Consider the following 13,521-nt stretch of genomic DNA (forward strand, 5'->3'; position numbering starts at 1 on the left):
AATTTTGTGTGTGTGTGTGTGTGTGTGTGTGTGTGTGTGTGTGTGTGTGTGTGTGTGTGCGTGTGCGTGTGTGTGGAGAGAGGAAGAGAAACTGGAAATGGCAATGCAGCATCAGGAGTATGGTTGGGCAGTATAGATCAATTTTTCACTGAATAACCATTTAACATAATGCTATACATCATTATGTTAGGATAAAGTTAATAATATACATGGTGGATAGAATGAAGACAAGGTTTACCTTTAAAATACTGGTTTACAAATATTGTTGTTATGTTGCCAGCAAGGTGTCAGTGGACTTTGTGAAGTAAGTGTAAACTCTTAGATTTTTTTAAAACTGTCATGTAATGGTACACACATTTAATAAAAATGATTTTCCATCTGTGTGTGTTACGACCCAAATTATATGAATTAGAAACATATGTCTCACCTACAATACCATGTTTTCCAAATTTTCTCTGATTGCTAAAATCACTATCAGATGTTCTGTAAACAATACATTATGATACATTGTGTACAAACTGAAGATATGATTGAAGATCAGTAGAAATCAAAACAATCAGCATTTCTACTGTAGGAAAGTGCACATGTGCTTACACAAAGTAATATGTCCAATATTTTGATTTTGATCCCTTTCTTCCCAAGGCATATGCCACACATTTGCAAACATAAACTACCTTGTAATAACACTGACAGCTGCACAGATTCTTTGTACTAATGATATTCCAGATAACAATACAATACATGATTTTACACAAATAATATTTATTTTCAGTGCTATGTCACCCTCAAAGGAAATTTCAGTCCCCCCCCCTCGCACAGCACTATTTTCAACTTGTTAACAAATTTGGATGTTTATGATTTTTATTTCTAACACAGTAATAAATGGTTGAGCTTCTGCCTGGAAATATGAATTCCAAATTGGTAGAGGACACCGATTTACCTGCACATGTGAAGGTTAGTGCTAAAATGAAAATTATTCTGTATGACATGATCATTTCAACATGTTTACCACTATGCATGCCCATTGCAATGGCCAATTCTGCACTAACATAATGCTAGCACTTGGCCCACTACTTAAATGTACAAACATGACAATGAAGTGCAGATAGGATAATTTAATTTTATCAGCTGTATTTGGGCATGCGTGGCTGATTGTCATACACTACAGCTGCTGTCAAGTATGGGGCACCTTCAAAAGACAAATACCATAGGAAATAATTGTGCTAAATGAGTTACATTGTGCAAATAACAACACACATGTTAAAGAACCAATCTCACGATAGGAAATACTTGTATTATGCACTATAATGATTTTTTTTTTTTTTTTGCTCTGTCAGGTCTGACTGAAAGCTCAAAGTTGAGACTTTTTGCATAAAAAGGAACAAAAAGAGCAGCTAAGAACTTAACTACAAGGATTAAAAAATTAAAAGGTTAATAATACTCAAGGATTCAGAAACTTTACAAATAATTAAACAAAACAAATAAGACATACACAATTACTATATAAACAAACTGATGAACAATTTTCCTGAACTGTACTCTGACAAATGATGAATGAGATACATATCAAAGCTGCAGCTCATAGGTAGGGAATTTGGAAGTAGCACGATCTATGTACTGCAACAGGGAAACATCTGAATATAGTAGTGCAATGGTGTCTTTATAATTACCATGTGACGAAGATGCAGCTCACCTTATTTCTGTCAGAAGCAAATATCAATTGATGGAGCTAAAATCCCAGGAATGTTATGAGAATGGTATTATCCTGATCATTCATTTCTTTGAAATGAAGCTACTTGTTCAGAATAAGTCAACTATGACATTTAGCATATGTGCCACGGGATTCAATTTATCAGAAAACACAGCAAACAGTTCATGCTGTACATTACAGAGGTCTGATATTTACTGATCTGCATGGTTGATATACCTTATCTCTCAACACACAAGGAATACATTTAGCTAACAAGTATTGTAGATCCGGAAAGAAGTTATTGTACTGAACATCAAATAATCAATGCACAAATACTTTTAGGATGTAACAACGGCATTCTCAATCTCCTAAGCACAAGAGTCAACAGAAAATTTTTTTTCGAGTTAACATAATTGTATGAAAAAAATACAAACTGAACTTATCATTATAAACAACTGTTATTAACTTTCAAATATTGCACACCAGAGATAATGATTAGCCCACAAACCAGAGGTAAATATATGGTGCAATATATACTGTTTCCACTTCATATGGATCATTTTCTGTTTTAACACACAATGTTCACATTTTTTGGCAACATTCGTAATACAATGTGATTAATTTGACTTTAAATTTTACGCCAGAACAAATCCATCATTCTGCATCTGCCTCATTATGCATGAACTACTTATACACCATCACAAAAATCATTTTTTGTCAGATATAAATTGTTCTATGTTCCTGTAACAACAATTAAGCCTGCATTCAAAGCAGTCAGCAGAGACAATGCAGTGATTAGTAACATCAAAAAGTTATCATATGATGTAGCATATTAAAAATGAGAGGTACTTTAAAATTCTGTGTTATATGTGTGCGTGTAAACTGTACACAGTGCATGGTGTGTGATCTTTACAATTTATGTAGTCCATACTATTCAAGAAAATTTTAACATTGTAAGTCTATAGTACTGTGCATTGAGCAGTCTGCCACCAACAACTACATGAAAATTTGAAAGCTTCAATTTGTTTGAAAAACTTTCCTTTGTGCAGTTTGTAAGCTGGCTGAACATACATTTAATACACTATGAAAGTTGCTACACATGTATGTGAGATTTGCGACCATGGCATTTATATTCCTGACCACATAGGGACTGGACAAAAAGTTCACAATTCACTGTTTTAGAAATACGCATCAGTGTTTTTCAGGAAATGGAACTGATTCTAACAACTGTTGAAATCTTTGACCAAATTTGTGCAAAATGTGTGTAGACAGTAATAATATATGGTTCACAATTGTCTCTCATATGAGTTCTTATTTGGTTTTACTTGAACAGCTTATCCATGATTGTTGTTTCCAGTTACTTGCCAAACTAAAGTAACACAATAACCACAATGTCCACAAATTGCTCAAAACTAAATTTCACTGCACTTACTCTCCAGATACCTCAAAGTTTTAGTAAAAGAATCTTTTACAATACTGTATGCAGTGGAATTTTTGTATATCAATAAAACTACTAAATTTCATGTGATCCAGCACACAAAACACACTACCTCTACGTTCACCGATGCCAGCTGTAAAAGCAGGCAGTGGTAGAATCATGCATATATGTTTCCCTTTATGATCAGACCATACATAAAACAATTATAGTTATGGAAGACAATTTTCAGCTTTTCAAGGAAGATTATACTTCAAAGTTCTGTTGATTTTGAAATCATCAGAGACCGAGCACACACTTTGATAGAACAAGGTGACGATGGATGGATTTGAACAGCAATCCTCCTGAATGCAAGTCCAGTGCCTTAAATGCTGCACCACCTCATTTGGTTTCTCCTTTGTAGCTCCTACATCACTAGTAATTATCACCTCATTTTGATGTAGCATATGTTTTGCTTTTTCAACAAAACAAACATGGCAGCAGCACCCATACATTTATAAACAACAGTTTTGATACTTTGTGCTTTTATTTCTACCTGTTGTCCTCCAATGACAGTTGAAATAGAAAATGTTTTCTGATGGTTGTTGAAATACAAAATGTGTCCTGATGATGGTTGAAATATAAACTTATTGATTGTGTTATTAGATTGTTGTTTGTGTTTTACAAGAAATCATGGCTGCATCATGTTGCTGAATGATGGTTTAATAAGGTGCATGAATGTGTTAGTAGGAGGAAGCTGTGAACCAGAGATCATCGAGTTTGTATTGAACCAGGGGGAATGCCAGAAGAAATGGCTGGCTTCACAAGACAAATGTAAATGGCTTCGCTTAGAGGTGGAAAAGTTGAATGCAATGAAGGAGAGCTTGGAGATGCATTTGGTCATGACATGTCTAATTATTGACATGGAAAAGAAAAAGCAATGCCAACTAGAACAGCAAGACTCTTTGGAGAAGCAAGGTCTTTTGTGTGTCAACAATTCAGAATGTTACGACTAAATTCATCTCCCAACTCCCTTTCACTGCATGCAGCTGGGACAAATGGTTGGGGCATAGTAACTCATGTGGGAGGAATGTACTCCTTGCCATTTCCATCTTTTAAGAAGACTACTATACTACAGGGTTGCCAGCACCCAATACATGTGGTGAAGGGACATTCCTCCCCAGGTGTTACCATAGCCCCATCATCCATCCTAGGTGCACCATTTGTGCGACAACCAACTCCACCAGCATAACCACCTCACTGACAGAGAAAACTCTCAAAAATCAGGCTTTCACTTGACACAAACTGTTGAAATGATGACCTCTTGGAATAATTAAATAAAGAATAATGATATCTTGTATTCCTATTAAATTAATTTTCTCTATCTAAAATATCTGCATCACAATCATTTTACGTGCAATTACATCTATACGATTAATTAATTTCAAACCATTCAAAAAATCTGAGATTAAGTAATACCTCAACAACTCTCTTCTGGAACATGGATGAAAATTTTCAACTATCTTAAATGTTCTGCGTTTTAACTTGCTCCTGGTTATGCTATGTGAGAGAATATGTTTTTGACCATTTTGCTTTTCACTCTTGGGCCAAGAAGATTTTTACAGTATTACTGAAGTCCATTATATTGTTCCTTTGGCAGTAGCAATGACAGCAGCATAACCACGAACAGTCTTCTCACATTCTAGGTAAGACGGTGCCAAAAACAAGTTGTCTCATAAAAATTTAATAATGAAAGTCTTTTCTTATTCACAAACACTGAATTGAGTGGATTACAACAATTACAAGTGGGGAAGCAATTAACTTTTGCAGTGGAACCAGTGGCATTTCGTACATGCTTTGTCAAGGAGTCAAGTAAATGAAATTGAAAAGGAATCACCTGCTACAAGCAGTATGCCACTATGAAGGTATGACCTAACATCAGAATGTGCCTGGTGAAATTTCACATTACAAACCCAATTTTTTGTAATCTGTGGCTTTCATTATTGCAGACACATTTATTAACTAATATCATGAGAAATGTCTGTCCTGTATGCCATCATGTCCAAACAGTCACTGCTATCTTTCACGTATGTACATATTTTCTTCTCATGTAATGTTAAATGTGTTTGCTTTACCACCAGGATTTGAAGAGATGGTTTTAGATAGCAAAATACTAACAAACATGTGATTGAAACTGAACCAATTTCAGTAAATGCATTGATACCCCGGTAATTAGACATGTCACTAATCCCAGGACACACTTCGTTCAAACAAGAATAAATTCTTTTATCAATATCTTTGAAACTGTGAAGAAGGGATATTATCAAAAAAGCTGCCAGGAAGTCACAGTACCTATGAAGCATGAAAGGACAATAGTATCCTTTCTTGGGGGGGAAAAATATAAGTTGATCAATATAATAACAGCTATCATATAAATTACCACAATAAAGTGAATAATAGTTATATGACACTTGTACTGTAGATCATTTCTTATAAAAATTAAAAACATGGTTATTACCGCTACTGTAATGGATAATACACGTCAAGTTTCTTTGATTATGAAATAGTTAAAATTAAATTTGCTACACGAACTCAGTAAGATAAACTTAAATGTAAGCTGTACATATTTCTGCCTTTCCCAATAGACGCAAAGGCAGTCAAACAATACCTACAATAAATGAAGTAATGCACCAATATTTACTTTTCCTTCACACATAAATCTGCTTTGAGGTGCATCTGACAAATATCTTACTTTGATGAAAATATATCATAAGACATTTATATTCCAACTACTAGAATTTTAACAGTTAATTGATTTTAGTTATACGTGTAACTATCAGTGCTATAAATAAAAAAGTGGTGTCACATACTTAAACAATAACAAGTGAAGGAAACTGTTGAGAATGGTTATCGTGAAAACACTGTTCTCTGTGAAAACAAGATTTTTGAAATAAGAATTTTACAAAAGCAGTGTTTCAACAATTTTAGAATTATGAAATGCGAATGAATTTCTGATAATGTGCTCTTATAATTTTCCTTTAACATTGAATTCAACACTAAGAACATTTACAATTAAATGCTGAAAATTTTAACAATTGAAAGGTGTAACATTTCAAGGGGAGGACACATGACTGAACAGATTTTACTGCTTTTAGAACTGCCATTGTGTCTTCCCCGGCCGGTCTCACTCACTGGGTGCAGACGTCCAACGATCAAACTCAATTCCAGAATCAGGACTTGTTCCAACATTGACAGGGCTCAGAAAGTGAGAGCCACCACCACATTTACATTGAACTCCTCCACAACTGTGACATCCAGACTGCCCTGTCTCTGTACTGGTAGAAGCAGCAGCTTGGGTCGGTTCTTCCACACAGACGGCTGGCCGAGAAAGTTCTTGTTCGTAGTTGTGAAGCTGCTCCATAAAATGAAAGTTTGGTGCAATGTTTGACTTACGGCTCCGTACAAGGTTGAATGCATCATTCAGAGAAAGTGATAATTTGTTCATGAGGTAGGCAACTGTAATCGTGACAGAGCGAGAAACTCCTGCGACACAGTGTACTAAGACACCCTTCCCATTGTTCCTGGCTTCATCTGAAATTTAAAAAAAAAACCAACAAGTTTAAATCAATAATAAATTACACCACAAATAAGGTAAAAAAATAATTAACACAATTGTTAGGCCTAACAGCTGTCACAACGGCATTATTCACTTTTACAGAATAATAAACTAAATATTTTTTTGAAAGACTGTAAATTTGTTAAAAATACACTGTTGCAGTTTCAACCTTTTTGAGATTTTCCAGTGGGTTGCAGGTGCTGCAAGCACAACAGTAGTCTTCAGTAAAAGGAATAAAAATGAAATGAGCCTCTAGAGCCTGTGTCAGCCTTAGTCACTCACGGAGCACGCTGTTCATTACTGAAATGTGCAACAAGCACGATTTTTATTTCATGTGTTTTTATTTTTATCCTCTCCCTCACATAACGATGGTATATGTGACTCAGGCTGTCACGAGCAATACAGGCTCATATTTTTATTTGTTTTACTGGTGACTACGGCAGTGGGAAAAAAATATTTCCTCATTTTCTAAATCTCTCTGATATGATCAAACACTGCCAAATACTGAATCTAAAATTCCAAGTCTAGTCAGAAAAAGATTGATAATGTATTGTGTCATCTATGATGCAGTGCACATCCAATGATAACAAGTTTCAAACGTGAATGCATGTGTGTTTCTTAGTGTTCAAGCATGCACTTTACTGCTAGACCACAAAGCTCAACATGTATGCAGATAGTTCATCTACAGGTTTTGATGAGTGAGGTAGAATATCATAGTATGTGACATACACACATCAAAAAAAGTTTTGCATCATCTTGGTTCCAAGAGTTCTGGAACCTGTGCAGAAAATTGGAACAGGGCTCAACATAAACATCATTTCTGCCCTTTTTATTGCTCGTGAAAACCACACATTGCATGTTGTACCACAATACAGCGAGACCTTCAGAGGTGGTGGTTCACATTGCTGTACACACCGGTACCTCTAATACCCAGCAGCCTGTCCTCTTGCACAGATGTATGCCTGTATTCGTTGTGGCATACTATCCCCAAGTTTTTCAAGGTAATGTTGGTCCAGATTGTCCCTATTCTCAACTGCAATTTGGCATACATCCATCAGAGTGATTAGTGGGTAATATCATCTATAAACAGCCCTTTTCAATCTATCCCAGGCATATTCGATAGTGTTCAAGTCTGGAGAACATGCTGCCCACTCTAATCAAGCAATGTCGGTGTCTCTGAAGGAAGTCATTCACAAGATGTGCATGATGCGGGCACAAATTGTCATCCATGAAGATAAATGCCTCACCAATATGCTGCCAATATGGTTGCACTATCGGTCAAAGGATGGCATTCACGTATCGTACAGCCATTACGGCACCTTCCATGACCACCAGCAGCGTATGTCGGCCGCACATAATGCCACCCCAAAACAGCAGGGAACCTCCACCTTACTGCACTCAGTGGACAGTGTGTCTAAGGTATTCAGCCTAACCATGTTGCCTCTGAAAACGTCTCTGAGGAGTGTCTGGTTGAAGGCGTATGTGACAATCATCAGTGAGGAGAACATGATGTAAATCCTGAGTGGTCCATTCGGCATGTTGTTGGGCCCATCTGTACCATGCTGCATGGTGCCGTAGCTGCAAAAATGGACTTTGCCATGGAAGTTGGGAGTGAAGCTGTGTGGTTCCTTTCTCTCTGTATCTCCTCCATGTCCCAACAACTTCGCTTTCGTTCACTCTGAGACGCCTGGACACTTCCACTGTTGAGAGCCCTCCCTGGCACAAAGTAACAATGCGGACACGATTGAACCGCAGCATTCACTGTCTAGGCATAGTTGAACTAGAGACAACACAAGCTGTGCACCTCCTTCGTGGTGGAATGACTGGAACTGCTTGGCTGTTGAACCCCCTTTGTCTAATAGGCGCTGCTCATGTATGGTTGTTAACATCTTTAGGCGGGTTTAGTGACATCTCTGGACAGTCCAAAGGACTGTGTCTGTGATACAATATCCACATTCAACGTCTATCTTCAGGAGTTCTAGGAACCGGGGTGATGCAAACCTTTTTTTGATGAGTGTATATGGCCATATCTTTTGATTACACTGACTTAAAAGTTTATATTATTTACACCACTAAGGGACCACAGACCTTAGTATTAGACATACATTTCACAACGTGATGCCTCTACCTGTTCCTGTGAAAAAGTGTGGAGGGGGGTCTTAACTGTGAGACAGACAGACAACGAAGTGATCCTATAAGGGTTCAGTTATTACCAACTGAGGTATGAAACACTGATAAAACATTTTGCAGACATACTTTAAAATCAACATCACTTCATTAAAATAAGAATGAAGTAGGGCTGAAGATGAGAGAATAAAATCCCTGGAATGCGCTATGGGACAAATGAATAATATGGTAGCTGTGTGTAGTGGATTTTACTTCTTGGGTCCCTTGTAAGACAGATGAACTGCAATCCAATATTTATGTTAACAAATTGTCAGCTAGAAGCAGCTTCAATGCTATTTTATTAAAGTATGAAAATACTAAAATTTAAAATAAATTGGAACTTGATTGATGTTAACCAAGTTTCGCACAGAATCAAGAGTTATTCAAATTTAGTAACTTGTGTCACTATTTAATGCGAAATGCATCACTACCACAGAAACTTCTTCCAAGAAGATTTAACCACACCACTGTTGAACCTCTCTATTAGAATCATGATAGATGGATTTCATTAGGATGTGTTTCAAGTTCATTAACCTGCAATAGTGCCATTAGATGCCAATGATCAGTTCCCACATGCCAACCAGACTCACTAGTATCATGAGATCACTTTATCTATCCCTGTGCAGTGTGCTCAGGATTACCATATTGTGTCAATGTCATGAAATTCCCTTCCTCTACAAGAAAAATATCATGGTCACAAATAGCCTGCTGCTGTTGAGGCATGCCTCACGAAGAAAGTGGCTGGACTCAACATCAGGTGGTTCAGATATCTAACCTTAACACTTACACTGTCATTGGCTGTTCTAGTATGAATGGTATGATGATAGTCTTAACTCGTTACTCTAGACTATAGATCAATGTAGCAGCATACTGCCACCACAAGCAGAGAGAACATCTACAGTGAGAAATTACTCCAGAATGATATCCCATTCAAGTCAAGTGATGCTACATGAACGTTAAGTAGTTTAATCTGTCTACATTTGTCTATATAGGATTCAGGTCACTAGGTCTTAGTTTTTTGAAAAACTGAGGTCAACAGTCATCACATTTGACTGCTTAACTATTTTCAACTGGAGAGTGGGCACAGCCATTAGAGCAGTTACTTAACCAGAATGCCATGGGTTCAAATATTTGTTTTGTTCTTTTATTTATTACATGGATAATTACAAAAATAAATACTGAAACTTAACTTTACTTGGTGCATTAATTGCATGATAATATAGGCAAGAGTAACAATTGGGAAGTAGAGATAACCTTAACACACATCGTTTCAGAATATCACTCAGGCAATCTCTAATCATTAACTAATTACACACAAATTCATACTCATGAATATAATCCACATTTCCTTTCCAACTACTATCAGGCAACAGAAATGTGCATGTCGTAAAGAGTCTTTTATTGAATATGTAGTACATTTGTCTCATCTGAATGTTTTTATGACTTCTCACAATGCACAGTTAACACGAAATTCAGGAAGAGAATGCCTGAATCATAATATGACATGACGTTCATTACATCATTTTTATTTATTTATTTGACTAAGACCTAGAGACCAGAAACCTTTTACTGGAGTTACTTGTGAGTGATTCCCAACTAGCATGTTAAAGCACATTAAAATCAATGGGATGTTGAGTGCAGCCTCTCCTTGCCTAAATTTAATAAGAATCATCATCACAAGAAATCTATGGTGCTGTCTTCTGATCTTCTGACCAGTCTTCTGACATTTTCACCCTTATGATAGTGAGTTCTTATTTTGTAAGTTGAGCTATCCTATATGTGCCACCAGGTTTATCATACTTGCCACTACTTTGATTTGTAGCCTAAAAACTGTTACTCATGAGTTATTTTGATATATCCAATTCTGAGACACTATAAGGCAATACCTTCCGACCTTGAGCTTTATATGGAAGTCTGCCATGCCTTAGTGGTGTGTTTGGTGGCCCACAATTTATTGGACTGTGTACTATAGTACTTTGCCACTTGTCTTCTCACTTCTCCAGGATGTGGCCTCTAATGTATGTCCTTAAGGCAGCATTTAGAATATTCAGTTTGAGTGTTCCCATTCCCATAGCTTCACTGGCTAGTTTGTCAGCCAACTTATTACCTGGAATGCCAATGAGACTCAGTGGCCGAAACAAAAAAACAATGGATGTCCCCCTACTGCAGAGGGCATTCAGTTTGTCATGGATGGCAGAGACCAGAGGATATATTCTGTAACTCTGTTCAAACAGGTCTAAAGGCCCAACATTACCAACTGACCACCTTGTCATCCTCAGCCTATAGGCATCACTGGGTGTGGACAAGGAGGGGCACGAGGTCAGTACATCACTCTCCCAGTCGTCATTAGTTTTTGTGACCACAGCCACTACTTCTTAATCAAGTAGCTCCTCAGTTGGTCTCACAAGGGCTGAGTGCAGCCTGCTTGCTAACAGCGCTAGGCAGACACAGACAGTTACCGATCCAAGTGTCAGCCAAGCCCAACTGCACTTAACTTAGTTGATCTGTTGGCTGACGGAAACTGGAGTTACCATTGTAGCAAGGCTGTTTGCACATTTTGGATAACTCTTGCCAATTATCTGAGAAACACACAAGGACTAATTAAATGAACTGAAATTACGTTGACGGAAAGTCGTTATGTTCTGTAGTGCTCTATGTATCCTATTAACTCTCCAACATGAATATCAGATTATTTTGGTAGAGAACATTGTTCTCAATTATGATTGTGTATGTATGCATAACTGACTCATTCATTACCTTTGGAGACATCTGTGTAAAGGAGATTAATATGAGCATACTCTTGGATGAATGAAACACACAGCGATGAAAATTGGGAGTGTACTGTCTTTGATTTCACACCTAAGATCCATCCTTACTATAGATTGGGGAATATACCATGGAGGTGTTCATGATAGAGTATTGCATACAGGTAACTGGAGGAAGTTGAAGTTCACACTGAAGGTCTTCCAGTTGTACTGCTGCTGGTCCTCCTGTTTAAAGGCAATTTGTGAGTAAACCATCACTGGATTGTGAAATAAAATGGGATGACATGGGTGGTTTGCCATTTTGTTAACCATTATTGTGTAGTTAAATAAATTTTGTTAGACTCATATGTTCAGCAGTGGTATTCCAGCTCCTTCAAGAAGGCTATTGACTTGGCTCATTTGGAAAGCTCCAAATGTCAAATGGACTCCACTATAGTGAACAGGGTGTAATATTTCTAGGATGGATGGTGCTGCTGACACGTACACAATGTCTCCATCATCCAGATGGGATGAACTGGGCACTTTATAAAATGTTAATAGATCATTTCACAATCCAGTATCTGTTAGTGAGGAAATAGAAAACCAACTTTCTTCATGCAGTAAGTCTTGAGTTGTTGTATATGTGATAACCATGTAAGTTTATTATCAAAATGAAGTCCTAGGAAATGGTACTGGTCCACTACTTCCAGTAACTGGGTTTCAAGGTATATTTCTGGAGGAGAATGGGCAGACCATATTCTACAAAAGTGCACAATGTGTGATTTAGTTGGCGAGAAAGAAATACATTGTTGGGTTTTGTGTGCTCTTAATGGTTGCCTGTAGTTGGCTTTCTGCTATACAAAACAATACACAACCATAATATAAACAAATATCCTAAATATATAATGCTGGTGTGACTATGTCCCACTGCACCTACTGTGCCAGTTATTGCCACTGCAGTGTGTGTGGCACTTAAAAACTGATCCTTTAAAAAGAATATGAGATAAAAAAAACTATATGAATGGTAGATTTCCTTGAAAACCCAGCTTGTGCAGAGTTGATAAAATGTGATGTCACCCTACATCAAACGGCTAGCGTAAATCAAAAAAATTCTTTGACCATATGTAGGTCATGGACGGAGACCTCTCCAACTGCAAAGTCCAGCCATTGGTTTGTTTTGGTCCAGGTATAGGTACTGCGATATTCTCTTTGCATTGCAAGGAATATTCACCACTTTGCCATATCTTGTTAAAATTTTGTGAAACAGAAATTTCACTATTTCCACCAATATGATGAAGCATTTGATGACGGGTGCTGTCTAGTCCTGTGGACATATCTTGACACTGTTTCAAAGCATTGTTTAATTCACAAGCTGTAAAGCAAGCAAGCAAGCACTCCATCTTCAGGCCACAGGTGGCCCTTTGGGACCATCCGACCGCTGTGTCACCCTCAGTTGAGGATGCGGGTAGGAGGGGTGTGTGGTCAGCACACCGATCTCCCGGTCATTATGATGGTTTTCTTTGACCGGAGACACTACTACTCAGTCGAGTAGCTCCTCAATTGGCATCACGAGGCTGAGTGCACCCTGAAAAATGGCAACAGTGCATGGCGGCTGCATGGTCACCCATCCAAATGCTGGCCACGCCCGACAGCACTTAACTTCAGTGATCTCACGGGAACCGGGTATCCACTGTGGCAAGGCCATTGCCACAAGCTGTAAAGGGTGCGTTGCAATTTTCCAGATCTGTTGAGATAAAATATATGTTTTTACACTGTATTAAAAGTCAGTGTTGAAGGAAATTAGGATAGTAATTCTCAGATGCTGACATTCCTGCATAGCATATTGCTAAAAGTTCAGCAATTTCAGAGAACCTGGTGTTAAATCCTTCTT

The 13,521-nt window shown here is 37.6% G+C and overlaps 1 protein-coding gene across 1 annotated transcript in view; it reads right to left on the bottom strand.

Annotated features, from left to right (window-relative positions):
• Positions 1–802: 802 nt before the first annotated feature.
• LOC126298627 (dual specificity protein phosphatase Mpk3) overlaps positions 803–13,521 on the bottom strand; it is a 175,771-nt gene continuing 163,052 nt past the window's right edge. Inside the window, exon 5 of the mRNA XM_049990036.1 lies at positions 803–6,695. Coding sequence (XP_049845993.1) covers positions 6,289–6,695 — 407 coding nt within the window. The 3' untranslated portion in view covers positions 803–6,288. The remainder of the gene's footprint in view (positions 6,696–13,521) is intronic.

This window comes from Schistocerca gregaria, chromosome X (assembly GCF_023897955.1).
Source record: "Schistocerca gregaria isolate iqSchGreg1 chromosome X, iqSchGreg1.2, whole genome shotgun sequence".
In the NCBI taxonomy this organism is placed as follows: domain Eukaryota; kingdom Metazoa; phylum Arthropoda; class Insecta; order Orthoptera; family Acrididae; genus Schistocerca; species Schistocerca gregaria.